Here is a 25,515-nt window from a genome sequence, read left to right as displayed (position 1 = left end):
ATTTATTTATTTATGTCTCAAAAAAGGATTTTGGTAAGTAATTATTTGTTCATAAAATTTAAGTTGTAAGAGATAGCACCTTCCAATACATTACTTGACCACCACATTTATCTAGTTATTTATGCGAGATCACAGCGCATTTAAATATCGGCAATAACAAAATAAATAAAAGCGCCGTTATCATCATCGCCCTTGTCTTAAAAAAATAACAAAACGGCCGGGCGCCCAAAGATTCCCGCGTCGTTAAACTGCAAATGGTCAATATAGCGCCGACAAAGAAAAACAAAACAAGTTGATGATGGCTCTTTAAAGACAGAACGTCGTATTTTAAATTTAAAGGTGTCATCGTATAGGCCAGAAAAAGTGGTCACAATAATTTATTCATTTAATAAATACTTTTGTCATATATTTTGAAATAACACCAGAAAAAAAAATGATTTTGCCAAATTTCAGTTTTTTGCAAAATTTAGGAAGTATTTAGATTTTATTATAAAAGGACACTATATGTTGCTTAACTTTCCTCTAATTATACCACCTCTATTGACGTCCTGTATAACCGTGATGCGGGGTCTTTAAACAAAATGTTTTTTTTTGTTACTAGGTATCTTTTTATAGTTTTAAGTATAGTTGTAACAACTGGTAATTGAGAATTTTCCTGTGTCGCTTAAAACTTAAAATGTGGCCTATTTTCTATTTCTATTAACATCCTCACTCACAACCCCTTACTTTACAGGTCTCACACTCTCACTACGCTGTACAATTTTTCAGATATTGAATCACATGACAAAATGAGTTACTTTTTACAAAAAAATATTGATCAAGAAGTTATATTACCATCGGTATTAAGTCTTAAGAATTATTTCAATTATTCTTTATAAAATTTACGTGAAACCTACTTATATCTTAAAATTTGTTCCACATATTTTTTGTATATTAGTTTTTAGTTAATTAAGTGCAACGGGCTTTTTATTTAAAAACTTGACCCTCTTGAACACAAAATGGAGGAAACATAATGTTTGTTGGAATTATAACGTGTATTAAACTTTGTTAATTTTATAAAAATAGTAAAAATGGTAATTTTGTAAAAATAGCTTTTTATATATATTTTTGTATTAATTTTTGTCTCAAAAACATATTTTGGTAAATAATTATTTGTTTATAAAATTTAACTTTTAAGAAATTTCAATATGCCTCCACCCTTAAGTATATCACTTATCACTTGACCACCACATAAATGACACCGTGTTGTATGTTAAAAAAAAATAATAAAAACATAGTTGGCAACATCATCCCATATCTTAAAAAATATCCAACACGGCCGCGTAACCGGAGATTCCAGCGTCGTTGAAAACCTGACTCAAAGAAGCCAAAAGCCAAGTCCACGCAGCTAAAATAAATCGTTCCTAGATATGACGCTTCGCGGCAGCACCACACGGTGCACGAAACTGAACGGCAATCCGATAGTCGACCGGGTACACTTTTTAACACAGGATTGCGTATCTTCCCAAATATTCAATCAACGGTAAAACATTACAGCTACCCGCGGGTCAGTATGACCCACTTATTTATTTTGAAAATAAAAAACTGTTTGATCAAAATAAACTAATTTATTCATAAAAAATGATGAAATAAACATTAATAAACAAATTTTGTTGGCCGAAATATCCTAAACACACTTTGGCAGATTTTTTTTGAACATTGCTGGCAAACTGGTATTTTGCAGGAATCGCAGAAGGTGTTCGTTTTGCGGTCCTTTTTCGGTGGGCAGAAAGCACATCTCTTTCTTTTGGATGCACCCTGAGCCTGCTGAAGAGCACAATGCGTTTTTATAACAACCCCAAGTATATCTGCAGTCAGTTCTCTCAACCTACGTGGTATTTTGTTGTTGTAAACTCTCGATCTCAAATAGGGTTCGCATAGTTGACGACCAAGATTTTTTAGAAAATTTAATCTACAAATTTCTTTGCCTTCGGCAGCAAATTGATAGATAACTCTGCTGTTGATTGCAGAAACGTTCAAAATCATTGGCCATCGGCGTGTCCTGCGAGATGTCGAATATGTTGCACATTTCTGGTCTAGTGCGTCAACACCGGCTTTTGTATCCTTGTAAAATAACACTATATCCGGCTTTTTTGATGAGTCGTCTACAACATATCGTTGTGCATTGTCGACAACAATATTACGTATTTGTTTTTTTTGGGAACGTGAGACACAATAGTGTGAGTAGAGGTAAACCCGAAAATGGAGGACTCTACTTCACGTTTTTTGCAAGGTAAGAATTCGGGTGGAACAAATCTTTTATTCATCTTGACTGTGCCAACATATGTAAGCTTACGATTGAGAAGTTCACCAGTTAATTCCATTGATGTGTACCAATTATCTCCCGTTATGTTTCTATTGGTCCCAACCACAGGACCAACTAAACGAAGTACTGTTTCTGTCGGTATAGACAAGTTAGACCGGTCACTGCGTTTTCCGGTGTAGATTTCAGAATTAATCATATAATGTGATTTGGAATCTGCTAAAATTTGAATCTTGATGCCGTATTTCGCCGGCTTAGCAGGCATGTACATTCTAAAACCGCAGCGCCCTCTAAAAGGAACTAACATTTCATCTACGGTTAAGAATTCAGAGGGCGTGTAACACATCATTGAGTTTTCAACAAATTCATTATAAATTTCGGATATTGCAGCCAGTTTGTCGACTTTCATTCTCTCCCGCCTGGTAACCATATCGTCGAATCTTAGGCAACATAATAGGAAAGAAAAAAGTGCAAGAGACATCGTACAACGAAATATATCTCAACCTGTCCCGTCGGTAGCCCATAGAGATCGTAGATCTTCGTGTCCGGATTTAAAAGAACCCAGCAAATATAAAAGGCCTAAAACGCCTCTATTTCAATTTTATCGGTCTCTTGAATAAAAACTGGTCGAAATAATGATCTGCTATTTTTTCGCTTCTTGAAAGTTGTATACTGACCTTGCATAGCTCTAATTTTTGTATTGGTATGTTCAACAATCTTTTCAAGAATAGAGTGTGTGATGAGAACTCTCCAAGATTCCAACTCCGATGAGGGAGAGTTCTGGCGAGCTGGTCCTTTCAATCCAGGAAGTATTTTTATAATATTAGTACTTTTCGTTTTTCCCCTAGGCAAGGGCACCTGACACCACTTAGTTTTATCTTTTCCATACCACAATTTTGTTTTCTTTACTGTTTGTCCTTCGTCTTCATATTCACTTTCCGATGATAACTCTGACTGACCCAATGGTTCATCATCTGACTGCCACTCATTTTCGCTATCGCTGTCATGTTCACTGAATTCTTCAGAATCACATTCGACCTTATCGCTTTCGTCTCCGTTGTCAAAAATCAGGTTACATGAAATCTGTCTGTCGTCAATAACGTTTGTGCCGCTGGTTGATGGTTCATTTGAAGTAGTTCTATTTTCTTCAGGCTTATTTATAGACTCCAGATCTTCTCAAAAAGTATTATTTTTTGTGTCATAATCTAAAAACAAAACAAAGTATATGTATATTATGAAGTGTTTATCCACATTAAGGCTCGTTTTCATGCGACATAATAATGTCATGACAGTTAAAGTCATGACAATATGACATTTTTTGTGAGTGTTTTCATGTATTCAATGTCTTGACTTTTGCATTAAACTAAAAATGGCGTCGACTGAAGTGATTGCGGCAGCTGCACGAGTGTTAAGTTTAATTATAAGTGAAAAAAAAGAAAAAAAAGGAAAAGTGAAAAAAAAATCTGGGTAAGACAATGGATCCAACGAAGAAATAAATTGGGTGCATGTAACACCCTTATACGAGAACTTGCTGCAGAAGATCCTTCAAGCTTTTTGAATTTCATGCGCATAGACCAGGCTATGTTTAATATTCTACTTGGGAAGGTTCAAACTAGCATTCAAAAGAAGAATACTGTTATGCGAGACGCATTATCAGCTAAATTGAAGCTTCAAATAACTCTGAGGTACTCGGCTACAGGAGACTCATTATCTTCTTTACAGTATTTGTATCGAGTCCCGAAACGTTCAATAAGTATATTCCTACCTGATGTGTTGGACGCCATATATGCAGGATTGAAGGAATTTATAAAGGTAAGTAATTTATTAATGTAACCAAATGTAACATTGAAACACGTTAATATGAAAACAAAACATTTATTCTGTGATCCCTCATAATTTTTATTATAAACGCATAAAAAAAACACTAACTCATAAAAATGTTTATGTAACATAATTTGTATAAGCGCGATAAAACACGTTGCTTACACTATAATTGCTGAAGTGACCAATTCGAAAAGTATGTTTGTAGTGGAGAACTTAGTGGTGGCGCTATATATGTAGAGTCTATTGCGACTGATTGATTGGTTACACCGCCTTCCCCAAAATTTTGTGCATATTGGGTTGTAGTTGGAGTATGCACGCTACTTGTGCTAAAGGATGAACTGGGACGAGAGGAATCTGATAAAGAATTCTGCTCTAAATATTGTAAGCGAGTTTGTGTAATCAGATTTTGGATTTCACTCTGAAATTTTAATGCTGCTGGTAACGGTAGCTTTTCTAGTTGCATACCAACGGAAGTCCCAAATGCTATAAATCCGTTGTTTGCGTGAGCATTTGAAATTTTTTCTAAGTAGGCTACAGCATTATCGATTGATGATATTTGCTTTTTGCGACATCGAGATGTGAGTGGCCGTTTTGTGACTGCTCTTGCTGGATTTGACTCTGAAGTATTGCTAGTTGATGGATTTAAGATACCGCTGGTGTTTGCATTATTTAGAGTAGCATTGTTGTCCATAGACGGATTCTCAATCGCTGTACGAGCAGCTTCATCCTCCTCCTCTTCTTCATCCTCGTCATCATCCGGTCGCTGTAAAAAAAAAATTATTTAGAATTGAAAATTAGAAAAATGATTTTTTTAGTTGAGCTTTACAGTACCTAGTATAATAGTTGGTTATTGTTTCAGATACCAAGGGACAAAAACGTATGGAAGAATATAGCACAAGGATTTGATAAGAAATGGAACTTCCCAGGCTGCGTGGGAGCATTAGACGGCAAGCACGTGGTAATTCAATGCCCACCCAATACGACATCTTTGTATTTTAATTACAAGGGAACATTTAGCATTGTCCTGTTAGCACTAGTCGATCACGATTATTGTTTCACATTAATAGACATCGGGGGATATGGAAGTCAATCAGATGGCGCAATTTTCGATCATTGTGCATTTAAAACTGCACTTGAATCAAATGCACTAGAGATTCCACCAGAATGTGTTATCTTAGGAGATGATGCCTTTCCATTAAAACGGTATCTCATGACTCAATACCCTCGACGTCCAGACATGCCATACGAACAGAAGATCTTTAACTACCGACATTGCCGTGCGAGGCGCATTGTAGAGAATGCTTTTGGTATACTAGCCAGTCGATTTCGTATATACAGGAAACCAATATGTGTAGCTGAACGTACTGCAGTTAAAATAGCAAAAGGTACTTGTGCCCTACACAACTGGATTCGAAAAACCATTGGACCCGCTAATGATAGCATAACTTGTGATGCAGAAGACTTTGTGCAGGGTAAAATTATACAAGGAAGTTGGCATAAGGAACCTTCTGAGGGATTAGTTAATCTAAGGGCTACAAAAAATCGAAATTACCGCAACGAAGCCCGTGAAAAAAGAAATAATTATGCGACATATTTTGTTGGAGAAGGCGCTGTAGACTGGCAAGATCAAATGATTTTGTGAATATTTCTTATTTTGTAATAAATGTATTAACTATAGAAAAAGTATTAATTCACTTACCAGGTTTGATTCCGAGAATATTTCTGTTGTTGGTCTTAGGAATCTATCAGCAACTTCAAACCAAAAAAGCTTTGGAACATACACATCTCCCGTTCCACTTCCAGTTTTTTTACTGTTTTTAATTTTCCGTACTTCTGTATTGTATGTACCACGAATACTCCTTATTTTTTTTGCGCAATGTTTTTACGTCTTTAATTCCAGTTCTAGCTAATAAATGTTCTTCTGCTTTGCTTCTTGCGATTCTGTCTTTAAATTCACGATTAATCTTATTCCACAAACAAGGAACTCTCTCATATTCCTCCAAAAAGTGAACAATATCAAAAAAACTATTTCCTTTTTCCATTATTTAAACCTTGTAAACTTATTCTTTTTAACCTCACTTTCACACGCGGGACTCGTAAACTTAATGCCACGTAGTCACGACAATGCGGAATTGCAGTTTTCACAAGGTTTGTTACTTGGAACTAACATAAAATGTCACAAAAATAACAACATGATATTTTTGATATCGCGACACTAATGCCACGGCGTCAAATTGTTGTCACGACAACGTGACTTTGAAGTTTACATGTTTTAAAATGTCGTGACTTTTAGTGTCATGGCACTAAAGTCGCGACATTATCGCCACATGAAAACTGACCTTAAATGTCAAAAAAATCAATAAAATATCGATCAAATCGTATAACGAAATACTTACTGTATATTCCCGGGTCAATTTGACCCACTAGACCGAAAAAAAATATCAACGCAACCACTAAGACACTTCTCCTCTCCTATGAAACACTAGATGGCGCAAAAAACGAATATGCCTTGAGTCAGTTTGACCCGGCGGATAGTAGTTAAGGGTTAAAATTTAGGTGTTGATTTTTTCTTTTATTTTTCTGACCCGTGGATTGGCATTGTCACTTGCTCGTTTTTTGCAATAAAAGTCGCTTTCTTTTGCAACTAAATTGAATCATGATTTGATACCGATTTGTTTGTTCAGAAGAACATGTTTGAATATTGTCCTCCGAAAGAACTAGGGTTAGGATCTTGATCCAAACAAAAACCGATTCCAAGCGGTCTATCGATTATTACCGTTCCTAAATGGTATTAACCAAACACGGCTAAGCGGTTATAGCTATAACCGTGTTGAGATACGTGACGTCAGTCGTCACCAATTAACCCTTTAGTCCCTTTATACGTCATCAATTTGGAACAGTAATTACACACGTCCGGAGCTGTTTTCTACACGTCAAATGTCAAAAATATTGAAATAAGTGCGGGAAAAAATAACAACAAACAACAAATTATTTCCTTTTTAAAAATGACACAAATTTATTATGCCTAGTTTTCTTTTTTGATCTATGTTTAAGAACTAATTACATATAACATTACTGGCGTCTGGAGTATTATTTACAAACAAACAAAATGATGACAGCGACAGCTGACAAGTTACGAAGTTACTTTAACCAAACCAAACACTAGTGCTGTCAGATTCGGTTACTTTTAACTACTTGTAACGATTCGTTATTTTCGGTACCAGTACTCGTTACTTCGGAGATCTGATCCGTTATTCGAGTACTCGTTTCCTTAAATTTTGCATTAGGTATTATTGGTATTCGGTTTGAAGTTAAATAATGAATATTACATTTTTCACGGGTTTTACCCGATGCAACTTTATATAGAACTTATTTAAAAACATTGCATAGAAACATAAGGGTCATAGGGGAATTAATAAACAATATTACACTTAGTGTAATTTTAAAGTGGAAATTTGGATTTTAATTAGATTTATATGTTTTTTCTTTTCAGTACTATTTGAACATATTTTTTGTTATTAAAAATCTGTTTTATTTTTTCAGGGAAGGGTGTGTATTTAAAATAATCAGATTTATTATTCAAATAAAATATACACGACACGTATTTTCCCTTAAAAATAATTATTTAGAAAATATTTTGATTAACGTTTAGAAAGAGTAAACTTTGGACATTCTTGCTTTTAATAGAGCTTCTTTTTCGAGATACAATCTCTCCTGCTTTCGAAAATATCCGTTCAGAAGGTACAGAGGTGGCGACTATACCCAAATATTTCTTGGCCAATTTACTAAGATGGGGATAAATTAATTTCCTGCTTTTCCAATATTGCAAGGGGTCTTTGTTTTCTATCAATAGGGGCATCTTCCATGTACATTCTGATTTTTATTATGGCTTGAGAAACTGAACTTTGGACTGAAATGTCTTTTGTTTGCCTATCAAAATCTTTCCAGACTAGATGAATTTCATTGTCTTCTTTATTTACTTCTGACTCATTTTTTGGTAACTTATTGTCCAAAGTTTGATCCTGATCTTGCTTTTCTTTATTAATTAATTGGACAACTAGGTCTTGAATTTTTTCTTTAGTTTTTTAGCAAGTACATCAGTACTAAATGCTCCGTCCTTAAATCGAGGATCTAATATTGCCGCTTTGGATATTGTATTATTCAATTCAATATTTACAAACCTAGTTGACATAGATTCCAATAAACTAATTAATAATTTCTTGGAGTCCTGTTGTGTAATGGTATCCTGAAATTTTTGAAGCACAACATTTAGGCCCCGAACAAGGTTAATCACTTTTGATAAAGTCACTGCTTCCTCAGAACTCATTTCCGTAGTAACTTGATCAAAAGGTTTTAAAATTTTACAGGCTTCTTTTAAGCTACTCCATTCGGGTTCTGTTAGCGGTTCAACTGGATAATGCAATAAGCCAATAGTAGCTGTGAGAGATTCTTCCACCTTAATCATTCTTTCGAACATTAAAAAAGGAGAATTCCACCTAGTAGGTACGCCATTTTTTAATTTTATTGGAGTAGAATCAGAATTTATTTGCTTCTGAGTGGAAAAAAAATTTGTATTGGGTTGAGTGCTCCTGTGAAAGTATTCTACTATAGATTTTACTTTTTTTCTTATGGTATCTAGTTCTTTAATTGCTTGTTGAACAAGGAGGTTTAAAGTATGAGCAAAGCAAGGGATGTGTGTCCAACCGGTTATTTTAATAGAATTAACGATATTTGCTGCATTATCTGTAGTAACTGCATGAATTTTATCTAATATATTCCATTGCGACGCAAGAGTTTGAATGTGCTCACATACATTTTTTGACGTATGGCTTTCTTTATAAATGAAAAAATCCAACAGAGCAGATACAAATACCCAATCAGAAACAAAATGAGCCGATATATAGCTTTTATTGGCTAGCGAAGTCCAGCCATCAGTTGTAAGGTTAATAAATTTTGCTTTGTTTAATAATACACTTAAAGCATCTTTTGCATCGTCATATTTTTTGGGTAACAATTGACTAAAAGTCTGTCTAGAAGGAAATTTATAAGATGGTTCAAGTTCTAGAATTAAGCGTCGAAATGTTCAAAATTAAGTTATTAATTTTCTGTTGTTTCTGTAGAGATATTGATCTGGATACAAAATTTCCCAATGATGACTGTACTTTCGGTGTTTTGGAGATGTGAGTTGGCTCTAATGCTGATTGTGTTTCTGATGATTGTAATATTGTTTTTACGGTAGACGCTGATGTCTTTCCTTGGCCCGTCCCTTAAAATTAACAAAAAAAAACTTTCAATTAGGTACAGTTACTTTATATTTTCACCACTTGGAGGGAATAATTGTTACTTTTTGCTTTATGATACAAAAAATTCTTACTTATTTATTCTTTATTAGGAAAAGTTACAGTAGTGGGTTAAATTTAATCCAAAAAATCAGTGGGCCCGATAACTTCATTAAACACACTAGTTTATTTTTGCACCATATTCCTTTAAGGCAATCAATAATGTATAAATTTAAATTAACAAATTTACCTTGAATGTTTGTCAATCTTTGCTCTACCGCCACGGTAATTCTGGAAACAGATTTTTGCAGATTAATCGTCGGATGCTTGCTCGATAGATGTTTCTTTAAGTTTGAAGTCGTTTCACCCTTGTAAGAATAAATTGTGCTACATAATATACATTTAGCATTTTCATTTGAAGAAGTTGTAAAATAGTGCTAAATATCACTTCGTTTCTGAGATCCAGACATACTAAGCCTTAAAATGTTTTAGCAATAGAAATGAGTTTTAAAAATTTATTAAGTGATTATTGTATCATATTTTCTAATAACGAAAAACTTTACTTTTTCTGTAATATTTTACAAAACATCTATAAAAACCTACCTTTTTCTCTACAAAATACACTATTAAATAAAATACACCATATAATATAGAAAACCAACTGCAAGCAACAAAAGAAACGATCGCAAACGCCACTGTCTATTCTGCTATGACACTGCAACAAATTTATCATATAAAAAACACGTTTTACTATACCGGGGAATCACCGAATCAATCTGTCAAAATAGTCGATACGTGCATTATCGATATCGAAACCGATGTCGTACCGTAAAGCCAAACATATTTTTCGTTCGCGCAGTGTAGAAGTTGCAGCAGACAACACAACCCAATCCACCCCACAAGTCATAACATAAGTCTTCTATTGCCAGCGCCCTCGCCTCACCCACCGGCCCCGACTATAGTCGATTCCTGTATTCGCTTTATATTTCTTACTACTAACTAGCCACTGAATATTCGCACCGGTGGCGGACTGCCATTACTGCCAATGCGCCCAGCGAAAGCCGTAGAGAAACGAGTACTCGAATCACCGTTTGTAAGCTGTCATCGATATCCGTTACTTCGGATCTGAGTAAGTAACGAGTACTCGAGTAACGAATAGTTACTTTTTTTACAGCTCTACCAAACACGTCCAAGCGGACACGATTGGTTATAAAAATGAAATGTTCAGTATGTTCAGAAATGTTCAAATCTTGATCCTCCAACTGTCAAACTGCGAATGAACATGATAAATGAAACATAACGCGTTGTGTTTAGCTGATCCGGTCCGAAAGAAAGCGGCTAAATATAGATTAATATTCTTAGATAGGAAACTCCCTTAAGAGCCAATATAACACTCACAAAACACAAATGTATACAAGAGAACACTGAAAGCCGATTGACTGCCGCCCTCTGAATGTCGCGAAGTAGTACTAACCGGAAGTAAAAATGAGTTTGTGACGTCATAATAGAGTGTAATCTTAAATTTGATTATGGCGCCAAATTTGAATTTCACTCGTGTTAAAAGCGGGACCTTTTTTGTTTCCATATTAAATAAAGTCCTCGATTTGTCACTTATTCTATTTGAGTACTATAATTTCTGAAATACCAATACATATCCTACTAGATACAAAGCTCTAGATCTCAGAAATTAAACAAGAAACAGTCACAAAATGTATAACTATGTTATAAGAAGATTATTTTTATAGAAATTCTTCCAAATTCCATAATGTATAAACTTCTGACTCAATTTAATTAGGAACTTTGTTGTATGAGCAACAAACTTTGCAAGTTATAATTTATTCAGGGTGTTATAAAAGGCCAATAAAAATTTAAAAAAAACAACAAGAAATTACTGCATACTCAATTCACCAGTAATGTCCCTTACTAAATATTATAAATTAAATAAAAATCAACAAATTAGCAATGAAAGAGAGAACAAGTAAACATTATAGCAGCAGAAGCAAAAGATAAAAAAATCACAAATGCATTATAAAGAGATTTCACAAAAAAATTCACAAGTTATACAATCAAAATTAACAGTTATACATGCTTGTTAAAGTATTAAATAAAATATAAACATTTTTCCAAATTCCATAGTATATAAACTTACGACTTAATTGAATGAGGCACTTTGTTGTATGAAGAGCAACCTTAGTAAAATAAAATTTATACAGGGTGTGGCAAAAGATTATAGTAAATGTACAAAGGCAAGAAAATTTTTATAAAATCACCAAGGAATTACTAATTATCCAGATTTGTAGAGGATACAAAATTGCTCATGTATTAAAGCTGCTGAAATTGCTCTTCTCTCAGGTTTCGCATTGCATTTTGAGTAAGTTTTGACATTGAATCTGTCAAAAAGTCTGTACAGAAACAAGAAGAACTCTGCTCCATATTGAGGTTCACTGGGTAGTTTATTTTGAAATCTTTGAAATCCAATATCTTGAAATAGAAAGCATATTTTCTAAAATATTAATTATTAAAATCATTCAAAAAAAAAATAATCTCACTCTGTTTTGCCATATTGTCCATTTAGAATCCTATGGTATTACTAAGCACCTGGGTGCAGTTTTTAACTTTCAATCCATTAGCATATTCTGTTGTCGCCTACTGCTTGATCTGATCAAAAGTAGTCAGTTCTTTATAATTGTGATCTGATAAAAGACATTTTTATATGTTCTGTATATCTTGGACTCAAACAAATAAAAATATATTATTTTATTAATTTCAAATATATCATGCAAAATATCCTTTGGCCACACCACAGTGGTGTCAGTCTAAGATTATTAAGTTAAATTTATTATTATGATAAAGCTAAAATACTAATTAAAGAGCTTAATTTAACCCAAGCAGTTTATCAAAATTAAGCTTAAGCTTACACCTCTGGTGGGGTTACTTGTTATGAAGATCATTCTAACTTATCTTGTATTAAGACTGGCAGGTTAACTGCAGGAATGGCATCTGGTTTCTTCTTGAATTGGACTTGAAAGAATGTATATTAAAACAATTTTCACATGCATAGAATTATTTATTACTGATATTTTCATGGTTTCAAGGCTTAAGAATCTGTACCCAAGTATTAAACATATTGGACCTCTTAAGAAATCAGGTCCTGTTAAGAAATCAATCAATTTGTGTCTTTTACTGTCCACAGATTTAAACTTCTCATGAAATTGTCTTTGTTTTTCATAATTACTGATAATAAACTTTAAAATCTAAAATTAATATAAATGTATATACAAACATTCAAGATATACATACCTGTAGATTTCTGTTGAAGATCTTCTTCAGGTTTTCACGAAAAAAAGACTACTATATTAAGTACAGTTTTAATTTTTAAAAAACTCAAAACAAGGAAACTTATGGAAATGGGTAACATGCCAAATACTGAACCACAGATTTACTTGGGTATTCTGTAAATCTGTGACTGAGCGAAAAAAAATGATAATATCAGTATAGTCCCAGTGATGGTGCGCTGCCTTTTCCAGCCATTCCAACGACTAACTGTCAAGTGTCAAAAATGTGACCGAAACGTGCTATCATTTAACGCCTCTCTTATTTTACTTTCTTTAGCCAATTTTCAGCGTGGGACGGTTCTTAGTTGGTATTTATCAATGCATTTCTGTGATTCTGGTTCTTCAAAATAGAGGAAATCGTGACGTCACGGACGCTCGGTTTTGGACTTTTTCGTTTATACAGTCTAGAAGAAGGCTATAGTCAAAATCGCTCTTATCGCGCGGGTGCATCTTAATTTGCGCAAACGTTTTTTAACTACAACGTGTTCGATAAACGAAACAGATATATGCAGCGTTAATGTATCAAAAGAAGATAAAATGATAAATGTCAGTGGTTCTAAAACAATTACTTTCATAACAAACATGCCTGTCTCGTTTCGATTGACGGATGACATTATTTGTCACAAGATAATTTAAATTTCAAATTATGGAAAAGAAAAAGCCTTTTTGTGGATTTCGAAATCCTCAAGCCAAAAAAATGATAGTTAATGTTATTAATTAGTTCGAGAACGAAAAAGAAAATAAAGGGTTGCCTAAGAATGTACAAGAAGAAGTAGCTAAAGCGCTTGGAATTAGTTTAAGAATGGTGCAAAAGGTTGTATATGAAAACAAGAACAATCTTATTCCCAAGAAGGAAAAAAAGTGTAAAAGGAAGAAGCCGAAGACTAAAGATTTAAGTGAATGTGTAAAAATGGAAGTAAGGGATAGGATTTATGAACTATATAGGCTAAAAACAAATATAACGCTGCCATTTCTGAGGGTTGTTTTAAAGCAACGCGGCACTTTGGAAATTGGACTTTCTGCTTTATCAAAATTAATTAAAAGCATAGGTTTTCGCTATAAAAAAGACTGCAATAGAAGATATTTGTGTTTAACTACCAAATATTGTGAGCCAACGAATAGGATTTTTAAGACAATATACACAAAATGAAAAATCAAAGTTAAGGAAAGTGGTATTCTTAGATGAAACTTGGATATTTTCAAACGGGAGTGGAATAAAATCTTGGCAAGATGAATCTGTGAAAAGCGTCAAAAGAAAAAAAGGATGTGGTCAGGGAAAACGATTTATTATTTTACATGCCGGGTCTTCAAGGGGATTCGTTCCAGGTGCAAGTTTAATTTTTTCTTCTAAGTCTAAAAGTATGGATTATTATGACAATATGAATTGCGAAATGTTTGAAAAATGGTTAAAGGAACAGTTAATACCGAACTTGCAAGAACCTTTCTTAATAGTATTAGACAATGCGTCATATCATTTAAGAATTTTGAATAAACAACCAAATGGAAGTTGGAGAAAAAGCAAAATTTATGAATGGTTAGTAAAAGAAAATCAGAATCCCTTGCCATATATGCTAAAATCCGAACTTCTTTCAATTGCAAAATCGCTGAAAAGACCAAAAATATATGCTGTTGACGAAATAGTACGTGAATATGACCATGAAGTTTTAAGATTGCCACCATACCATTGTCAGTTTAATGCCATTGAGTTTATATGGGCAGGGTCAAAATCTTATTATGAGAAGCATGTGGGTACTGGGCTTAGATCTGACCAGGTTGAAGCTGTTTGGAATGAGGCATTGAATCACATCACAAAGGAGTATTGGCGGAAATCAGTGGATCACACAGAAAACATTATTAGAACCTGGTGGAAGAGAGAAAAAGTACTCGATATCCAAGTTGAACCATTGATCTTGCTCCATTTGAAGAAGATTCGGAAAATGACGAAGAGTTTTCCGACTCTGTTAATGATAATAATGATAGTTATAATTAGTTTCTTTTTTTAGTCAAATTTGTTACTTCATTTTTACACATTCACTTAAATCTTCAGTCTTCGGCTTCTTCCTTTTACACTTTGTTTCCTGCTTGGAAATAAGATTGTTCTTGTTTTCATATACAACCTTTTGCACCATTCTTAAACTAATTCCAAGCGCTTTAGCTACTTCTTCTTGTACATTCTAAGCAATCCCTTATTTTCTTTTTCGTTATTAAAATAATTAGTCTTCTTTTTACATTTCAGTTATTATTTAGGTATGATTAAAAAGTACAAAATTTTTTTTTACAGCTAAGTAAATGAATTGGTGAATGCGCTGGGGGATAGATATGCCCGGCGCATTCTCCATTTTTTTAATAGTTAGTTTCAATCTTTTTTTGCCTTGTAATGTGTAAATAAATAAATATTCATAAGAAAACGACATTTTAAAGAACTGTCGTAGCTCGCCTCGTATTTATCTTTTTAAACAAAGTTAAATAAATGAATTGGTGAATGCGCTGGGAGATAGAAATGCCCGCCGCATTCACCAGTTTTTTTTTAGTTATTTTTTATCTTTTTTTGACTTTTAACTGATATAAAAGAAAAGATAACACAACTTTTTTAATTTTCTGTGCATCAACGTATAGATTGGGTCGAACGATAAATAATAAATCATAAAATTAAAATGTCATTTTAAAAGTGAGATTGTAACATGAACTTGCCTTTAAACAAAAAAAGTAGTTGTCTGGTCTCTACTGCACTGCATCACACATAATACAAATTAATTGTTTGTCATTATACCGAAATGTATAGTTTCCCAATAATTATTACAAAAAAACACAATCACACATAAACAAAGAAGAAGACAAGATCAAATAATCGTTTAAAATTAGACGCCGTGCCCTGAAATCGACAAATTAGTATGTGATGCACATACATAGGGTCATGCTAAATCGTATACTAATTTTTCAAAAATTTAAATAACAACCATTTTTTAATGAAATATGTACAATTTTAATGAAAGGCTAGGGAGGCATTTCTGCTCTCATAAAAAGTATAAAATGCTTAGATTTAGAGATTATTGCGTAAAGAAAAATTGTTATTGAGAATTCCGTCTATTTCAGACAATTTTTCAAAAAAGAAAAGTAAATATTATGTCTGGCAACTTAGCAGAATATCGGAGATTCTAGGCATATACCGATGAGGCGTATACCCAACGGGCTTTATACTTATGTGGCTCAATGTATTGTCAAACTCTCAAGGAAATAACATTTTGGCAGCCACTAATTTTTCAATTTGATTCATATTACGTGGTGACCTTTGAACCCGCACGATAAGAGCGAAGGCGACTATATGCTTGATTTGTAAAAAATTGATTGAGGATTACGATATGGTGTGCGCCCTTTATAAATTCTGAAAAATATATACCAATTAGTTTTAAATTATCAAGAAGAACAAGTAGTAGTTAAGGTTGAGGACCTGGAAACGACAAGGAATTTGCTTGATGGTACCTATGTTGGAAATTTTATATTATGTTATATTTATTACGCATACATATTTTATATTCTTTTCAACTACTTCATAGTAAAGTATTAATACGCTACTTAGTAAAAAAAAAAGTTTAATTAAAGGAAAAAACATATAAAACTAATTTCGGCAATAAGGTGTTTAGGGGTTCATCCATGCAAATTTATATAACCATTATACATAATTTATTTAGATAAATAAAAGCACAATAGTTTATTCGAGAGAAAAGAGTTGCTAAAGCTCTGGAAAATCAAAAAATTCGACTTTATTTTTCAATCAAACATAAAAGAAAAAACATAAACTCTTTGATTCCTAATAACCAATTCATTTTAGCGACTGTTTCTTTAGATCAGAATTTTTAAGTAATGGGAGACCAATACGTTACACTTACCTGTCAAAATTGTCAACCAAAAGAGTAACCGCGGTTCTTACCAATCCAACGTTGAAAATCGGCTTAATGGTTCGACAACTGTGATTTGTCTAGATATATTTCAAGCTACTAAAGCTGAATTTATCGTTAACATTGCGTTTTCTTTAAATACCACTAAAAATTAACATGAATCCCAGGAAACCCATGATCAGGTGTTGAAGGTGAAAAATACACAACACACTTAGCGATTTTGTCAGGTTATGCAATTTATATTATAAGTTTTTGAGGCTAGCCAAGATGTCTTAATTAAATAGCTACATAAATTTAAAATTTGGATCCATTTTAAATTAGTAAACCCTCAAATTAGGTTTAAGAGCTGATGGTTTATTTGATGATTTGGTGATTTCTAGTTCCATTATGCAATACTTGGCATAATGGAACTGAAGAATGAAATGTGTGGTGTGTTACATAGCTCCACTTAAACTGGAGTTAAACGTTAATTCAAATTTATAGTTGGTAAAAAGAGAATTTCCACTTATTTATAGGATTCAAGGAAAAAATGCCTACCAAATTTAAATTTGCCATTGATAGAGGAGGAACATTCACCGATGTCTTCGCAATCTGTCCAGGTGGTAAGATTAGAGTCCTTAAGTTACTCTCCGAAGATCCCCAACATTATAAGGATGCTCCCACAGAAGGAATCAGAAGAATTATACTTGAAGTAAGCAAAATAAGTTATATTAAAGAGTATCAAATTCGTAATTTATGTGCTCGTGTAGTATTCCGAGCCGCATATTATCCCCAGTCAAACATGTCTGGTACAGAAAAACAGAAAGAAGGGAACCCATGGCTTTTACTCGATTAAACACTCCTTAAATGCTGTGTTATTTATTTCCAGGAAACTAAAAAAAATGTGGACAAAAATGGGCACATAGACAACTCGGTAATAGAGTGGATCAGAATGGGAACGACGGTGGCCACGAACGCCTTATTGGAAAGGAAAGGGGAGAAAATGGTATTTGTTACCAACCAAGGCTTCAAAGATATTCTCTTAATTGGAAATCAAGCTAGGCCGAAAATTTTCGATTTGGTAAGAAATATATCAACATATTTGAGGCTTTAAAAACCGAATTACTATTCGATATGCATACGTTGTCCAAACACCAAAAAAAAGGGATTTCTTGAATTTTATTCATTTATTTCGATCCATCTTCCACATTTGTCAAAAAGTTATTATTGAGGTGTAAAAATCTCTTTCAGGGAACTTGTTCATATAAATCAAAGATAAAAGCTCTTATGGAATTCCGGTTATTTGACTCTCTATAGACAGCCAGAAATCGATACGACAATAATATGCCGAGTATTTGCAGATTCTCGTTCGAATATGAGCTGTCACCGGCTATTGAACGGCGCAATTTTAGAATAAAAAGAGTGCTTGGCTTATTTAACTTTCAGTTTATTCTTTTTTTAAATGATATTTTTTACCTACGTAGCTTATTAGGAGATGAAACTTTTGAGATGTGACAGAACCTTCCTGTCGAATATCTCACTAGAAGCAGCGGAATGATGCTTCATCTTTCTCTTATTCAAAAATGCCTTTTTAGAACATTCGTCGGCCAGAAGTTCTTTACTCTGAAGTGGTGGAAATCAACTGCAGAGTAATACCGACTCTAGATGAAAAATGCGAACTTTCTACGAATAACTGGCGCGTTGTCACTGGAAAAAGTGGCGAAAAATTCTACGTAAATAAAGAGTTGGATAAAGATGAAGTTCGGAAAAAATTATTGGCAGTTAAGTTGAAAGGATACGAGAGTATTTCCGTTGCATTTGCGCACAGTTACACCTTCTTTGAGCATGAAGTTGAAGTTGGGAAAATTGCGCAGGAAATTGGTAAAGTGATTTATAAGTTTTCTGTTGGACCTTTGACAACCAACTGAACTTCATTTAGAAATTTATCATATATAATCTTTTATACCAATATATGTATTCTTTCTAATAGGTTTTAGGCATATCTCACTCTCTCATCAAGTGATAGCTATGACCAGAATCGTGCCCAGGGGATTTACGTCATGCGCTGATGCCTACTTGACTCCTCATGTAAAGAAATACATTGAAGGTTTCTGTAGCGGATTCAAGGATAACCTTAAAGGTACAAGGGTACTATTTATGCAAAGTGATGGAGGTTTAACGCCCATGCAAAATTTTAATGGGGCTAGGGCAATCCTTTCTGGACCCGCTGGAGGTAAGATTAAAATTTGTACAGGGTGTTAGTGGAATATGAGGAGCAACCGATAACGCCGCTTAGTATTCAAAACTAATGTGCGCGCAAGTGAAAAATCCGGCAGGTTCGTCACGGCTCGTAGCTTATCGTTTCAGCATTGTTGCCATATGTTGCGAAAAATAATTAAACCTATTTAAAATTTTCGAACTTTAAGGTGTAGTGGGTTATGCGATGACGACTTGGCAAAAGGAAACTGACCTGCCGGTAATTGGCTTTGATATGGGTGGTACTTCCACGGACGTATCTAGATTCGCAGGAAACTTTGAACATGTTTATGAGAGTACCACAGCTGGTGTCACGATCCAAGCGCCGCAGTTGGATGTTAATACTGTGGCTGCAGGTGGTGGTTCTATGTTGTTTTTTAGGTAAGGACATCCAGATTTAGCAATTTCAAATAGAATAGAAATACTCCTACATAATATATGAAGGTTGGTCGTAAAGTAAGAAATATATTCAATATCTCGGTTTTTTTAATCTCTGTTGAAAAAGTTGAGCTCTGCTAAAAAAATGTTTTTTCTTTTCAAATTGCAAATTGTGAATGAGAATAACTCCAATCCACGCAAAATATGCCCAGAAAGAAAATAAAATCGACGGGTTCGAGCGATTTAAAAAGTCTTACTTACTCTACGACCACCCTGTACAATTCTTCAGTACACACATTCTACCTTTAATTGCAATAATTTACCCTGACATGTCACAAGATGATTTTTTTGAAGGATGATGTGGTGTAAAGAGTTAATCCGAAAACTATTTTTCCAGATCTGGAATGTTCGTAGTTGGTCCAGAATCAGCAGGAGCTCATCCAGGTCCTGTTTGTTATAAGAAAGGTGGCCCCTTAACAGTTACTGATGCCAATTTGGTCCTAGGCCGTCTTCTTCCAGACTTTTTTCCGAAAATATTCGGTCCTAATGAAGATTCTCCGTTAGATAAGGAGGCCACCGTTAAACAATTTGAGATTTTAACTCATAAAATAAATGAGTTTTTAGTAAGTCAAAAAAGGAAAGGCGAAAAGGTAAGTCATATTTATTTGTGTGCTAAAGAGGACATAAAAAAACGCAGATTGATTCTCTTACTTGTAATTATATACAAAAAAGCAAAAAATTAAACTATTGGCCTCAGTTCATAAAAAAATATTATTTTCTAGGTTAAAATGTCAGTTCAAGATGTAGCTATGGGCTTCATTCATGTAGCTAACGAAGCCATGTGTCGACCAATAAGAGCCCTAACCCAAGGAAAAGGTTATGACACTTCCAGACATGCTTTAGCATGCTTCGGTGGTGCCGGTGGACAGCATGCTTGTGCCATAGCAAGATCATTGGGGATGTCAACAGTTTTTGTTCATAAATATGCAGGTAAATAACTTTATATTTTAATATATTGGTGTATCCTGGAAACATTCCGTGGGGATGATTTAGGAAAATGTATTAATACTGGGGTGCTTGATATAAATATATGTATGTATGTTTATCGAGCCCAGTTAAAAATTTATTAACGTCTATACACACAAATTTGAATAGAAATTTAAGTGTGAATTAAAGCGTTTGATGCACAAAAATAATTAACTGATTGATTATACACGTAGACTGAATGTAATGACTTAAGCCTGCTAGAAACAATTATTTACACTGTATTTATTTTGATTTAAAAGATGTTCCAATATTCTGACCTGAACTGGCCTCCAAGTGGCCATGGCTCCTTATATACCAACCAGGTAGACCAGCAATATGTCTATAGAAAAAATATTGGTACACTTGTATATCAAGAGTCAACCATAAATTTGCATGTGATACAAGTTTTAATTAAACTATATATATATATATATATATATTGTCACAAATTTTAATTAAATTGTAGTCACAAAGTAATTTCAGATTTTTTCGGGTCTGAAATAACCTCCTAAAAATGTCACATCTTTTATATCTTTTCAATGTCTGCTTTAAAGAACCTGTTGAACTTTCAGACCTATTTAAAACGTTCAAAAAAGCCCGTAAGGAATGCATTTGAATTTTGTTTATTCTTTGAGTTATTTTTCATTATTTTTCATTTAATCCTTTGATTATGACTTCCTAATGATGTTATCTGTGATTTGCCATAAATAACGAAAAATGAAATTTTTAGTCTTTCGGATATTAAGCGATATGCTTATAGTTATTTTAACTTTGAAGGCATTTTATCAGCTTACGGGATGGCTCTGGCCGATGTAGTACAGGAAGCTCAAGAATCTTGCGCTAAAATTTATGACCCGACGAATTTTGCATATTTCGATAGTCGTCTGGAAGCCTTAAAACGGCAGTGCAAAGAAGAATTGGAAAATCACGGTTTTTCTGATAAGGATATTGGTTAGTAAGACATGCTTATAAATGGATTTCCATAAATGTACCAGTATGCCTGGTATAAATTCTGAAACTTTTCCGAGAACATTCAGTTTAATTATTAAAGTAAATTTTTTTCTAGTTTTTGAACCGTACCTACATATGCGCTACGACGGAACAGATTGTGCCCTCATGTGCAATCCCAGTAGCACGAAAAGTGAATCTCTGCACCCAAAAGAGGGTGATTTCATGAAATCATTTATTGAAAGATACAAATCTGAATTTGGATTTGTTATTTCTAATAGAAATGTTATTGTTGATGATATTAGGGTATTGATGTCTATTATTCTTAAAAACTCTTAGTTTTTATATGAATTATTATTTATTTCCTAGGTTAGGGGAGTGGGAAAGAGCCTTATTGAACAAGAAACACCACTGGACACATCTGAAACATTTTTAATAGCTCCGATCACCAAAACAAAAGTTTTTTTTGAAACCGAAGAGCTGGAAACAAACGTTTACCAGTTGAAGGATTTAAATTCCGGAAATAAATTAATAGGTAACAAAAACTTGGATATTTTGGATAATTATTAAAAAGGAATTTTTTTGTAGGCCCCTGTATAATAATGGATCAACTAAGCACCATCTTAGTGGAACCGGACTGTACGGCGATAATAACAAAATATGGAGATATAAAAATAACCATCGGATCCGGAAAAATAAAAGAGATCGGTCCTGAGCTGGATTCCATCCAACTTAGCATATTTAGTCATAGATTTATGAGTATTGCCGAACAGATGGGCAGGTAAGAAACTGAAGAGTAAAATTATGAATCATATCTAAAAATACGAAGTTTAAAGGGTAGCAGTTTAATGGGCACTAAAACTAAAATGATTCGTAGAGTGTCTATAAAGTTCTGCATCTTTTTGAATGGAGTAGCCTGCATAATACAAGGTAATTGACGACCGATAGTACATTAGCCGTATATGGAAACGTATTGAACGTAGCATTTTTCTGAAAATTTGGTTGCCATGGTAGTAGACAATGGCATGATCTAAGATATTTTCAGCACTGCAGCGTTGCCGCTTATATATATAAAATGGTAACATATTCGATTTTTCAAATGAAGTCTAAGGTACTTGAGGGGAATAAGGCCTAGCTAAGAAAAAAATTGAATAAAGTGAAAGACTGTAATGTTAATATTTAGTTTAATACACCAAAGTTCTTATAAGGTTATATTAATTTTAACAAACTTAAAAAAATAATCTCTAAAAAAAATTAGAAAACAAAAAATAAATATTAAGAAAAATAACGCAAATCGGCCTTATTATCCGATGGAGGTTTAATAAAGCCTATGCATAAAAATAGCACAACTAGTTAATTGGGCGAAGTTTAGCAGCCATCGGGACACTCAAAATCATCCATGTCATTGACTGTTAAGCCAACACATTCCTCATGGTACCATTTAAGACATTTGCTGCACTGCCTCATATCGGCCTGCCTGTCTTCCTCACATCCATGGAAATAGCATTCGGTACTTAACTTTTCCCTGCAGCTTTCAATATCTTTATTCAATTTGGCACGACTTTTGTTCTCCTCGGTAAAAAGATCTCTAGTGACTGGAGTTCCTTTGTAGTTTAGAGCTTTATTTCGATTTTTTTTAGGTTTTTCATTAGTTTTTACTGGTGTGGGCAAAAGCTCATTAAAAGAAGTGACTTTTGTTGTTCGTCTCTTTAATTCAGCAAGAGGGATATGGTCATCAGTCGAATCCGAGTCAGAAGAGTAAACATTGGAATAGGAAAATTTGCCAGACTTGTTGGATGCCATTCCAGACGGACCAGGTTGAGGAGATTCAGGTGAACACCTGTTTTCTTTGTTGGTATCATCCAGTGCCGGTACGTCTGAGAGAATTGAAGAAGCAAATGCTGTTCCTGGAATTGCCTCGGGATTTAATGGAAACAGACCAGTAGCCTTAAAACCGTTTATAATGTTACTATGTGTCATGCATTTAGACCAAACATTTGAAAGTATGATGTTAAAACGTGATTTGGTTAGCTTTTTGTTAGGATTCTGATCCAAGAATAATAATACCTCATTGTCCCAATGATGCTCAAATGAACGATATACAGATTTGTCGAGGGGTTGAACCTCATGTGTTGTATTCGATGGCAAACAGTAGAGATCTATATCAAGGGAGTCTCCAACATCAACAATTGACAAATCAAGATGACAAGCTGCACCATCAAAAACTAAGAGGCACCTTCCTGGACTTTTGTATCGGGCTTTTGTAAGTGCTTAAGGAATTCTTTAAAAAGTTCGTTAGTCATGTAGCCTTTACTTGATTTTTCCACTAGAGTTCCTGGTGGCAAATTATCATGTAATTCTGGCTTTAGCCTCTTTCGTTTAAAAATAATCATAGGAGGTATTGGTATTCCAAGGGCATTGACACATCCTCTCTGCATGTTCTGACGATTGAAAGTGAACACGTTTTACTCCTTTCTTAGCTAACACGGTTGGCTGGTGGTGAATAGTCAAGCGGCATCCTTTTTCATCCATATTATAAAGTCTTTCAGGGTGATTAATTAAATCAAGATCATCATACATTTTCCCTATTTTTGAAAAATGATCATCAACTATAAATTTATTAAGTTTTTGAGCCCTAGCTGGATTCATAAACTGTGCTTTTCTTTTAGAAATTACAGGATTTCTCTTCATAAAAGCCTTAAGCCAGTATTTACCAGCAAGTTTTGAAGTTGTATTAAATTGATGAGCAATTTTGTTATCTTCGCAGAATCTGAATACCAATCGACAAAGGATCCGTGGAGTCACAGGCTATTTCACTAAATCTCATTATTCTTTTAACGAGATCAGCTTCTTGTTCTTCTTTTAAAATAGATTTACGCCCTAGTCTTTTTATTAGGTTCTTCTGGGAATATTAAACCTTGCCGCAGCCCCATATGTACTCAGAGTACCGCGTTGAACAGATCGAACTGCTGATATTAAATCCTCCTCGCACCAAGGTGCCCTTTTAGGAGGCATGATGTTAAAAATCACTGAAAGTAAAACGAGAATAGTTTAGAAGTTTAATAATATGTTAATAAAAACATTAATTTGTCATGAGGATAATAAGGCCTACATGGAGGGTAATAAGGCCTATAGCTTATTTTTATAGGCCTTATTACCCATCCATGACGAAATATTATGTAAATTTATTTAAATTATGTCGGCTAAATTTAATCTAATAAACTATTGAAATCACAAAATATAAAGTCTAACCAAAATATCTGCAGTTATAAATTAAAAATACAATTATAAATACTAAAAATACTTACGTTTTTATTCGTTGTATCCTTATAATATCACACGCGGCGACCCGTCGACACAAGTCGTTGGAACTTACTGACGCCCGAAACCCGAAAGCGAGGAACGCGGGTAGTCCGTTCGAATGTCGTTTGTAAATGGACCAATAAGAGACGCGGACCCAACGCAATCGATTTGCGATTAATTTAAAACGGTTTTTTTGAATATAGGCCTTATTACCCGACAGGACCTATTACCTGCAGGTAGCTTATCTGAATTTCCTAAGCGCCTTTTTCGCTTAGGATTTTTGGTAATTTTAAGCGCGTAATAAATAACCATAATAATAAAAAACCGATAAATCGCAATAACTCAAAAACTTAAAATCTTGAGATGCGTCTTTTTAACTTAGGACGGCAGAATAGTCAGTGAGCAATAGTGTACAACATATCACCAATTTCAAAACCGAAAAAAAACAAAGGTTTTCTTTATTACATTTATTATTTAATATTCCTGAAAAATAATTACTTACAATTATACATATTATTCATTATAATAGATATATAAATTAGAATTAATCTTAAAATGTTTAAAAGTATTTTGTTAGTACTGAACTATGCCAACTCAAACAGATTAGAAAATATTGTTAAGATTTTTGTCTTATTTTCTTATCATACATGTAAAGACATTACCATTGGGTTAATAATATCCCTATTTTACTAACACAGATTCTATAGAGGATAATAATATATTAATTATAAATGTTTTTTATTTGCAAATATACAATACATATTATGTTTAGAACTAAAATACAAAACTATATATGCAAATAAAAGCCGACAAATTCAAATTAATGCAGTGCAGATTCTATTCTTCCACATTGTAAAACGAAGAAAAAGGAACATTTTATAAAGTATATAGTTCAGCTAGCAGACAATTAAGGTAATGTTTTCGAATAATACTTAAGACTAACGACATAAGTACAAACATTTATGTAGTAAACTTACACAAGTTAAACA

General features: G+C 33.7%; 1 protein-coding gene across 1 annotated transcript in view; it reads left to right on the top strand.

Moving 5' to 3' along the window:
• Positions 1-25,515, top strand: part of LOC126742055 (5-oxoprolinase) — a 144,588-nt gene that overhangs the window by 4,068 nt on the left and 115,005 nt on the right. The window contains exons 2-12 of the mRNA XM_050448583.1: positions 17,152-17,327; positions 17,505-17,696; positions 18,211-18,496; positions 18,606-18,848; positions 19,042-19,252; positions 19,647-19,899; positions 20,032-20,239; positions 21,053-21,226; positions 21,342-21,529; positions 21,593-21,758; positions 21,812-22,004. Coding sequence (XP_050304540.1) covers positions 17,166-17,327; positions 17,505-17,696; positions 18,211-18,496; positions 18,606-18,848; positions 19,042-19,252; positions 19,647-19,899; positions 20,032-20,239; positions 21,053-21,226; positions 21,342-21,529; positions 21,593-21,758; positions 21,812-22,004 — 2,276 coding nt within the window. The 5' untranslated portion in view covers positions 17,152-17,165. The remainder of the gene's footprint in view (positions 1-17,151; positions 17,328-17,504; positions 17,697-18,210; positions 18,497-18,605; positions 18,849-19,041; positions 19,253-19,646; positions 19,900-20,031; positions 20,240-21,052; positions 21,227-21,341; positions 21,530-21,592; positions 21,759-21,811; positions 22,005-25,515) is intronic.

Source organism: Anthonomus grandis, chromosome 1 (genome assembly GCF_022605725.1).
Source record: "Anthonomus grandis grandis chromosome 1, icAntGran1.3, whole genome shotgun sequence".
NCBI lineage: Eukaryota > Metazoa > Arthropoda > Insecta > Coleoptera > Curculionidae > Anthonomus > Anthonomus grandis.
This window is presented reverse-complemented; position numbering and strand designations above follow the sequence as displayed.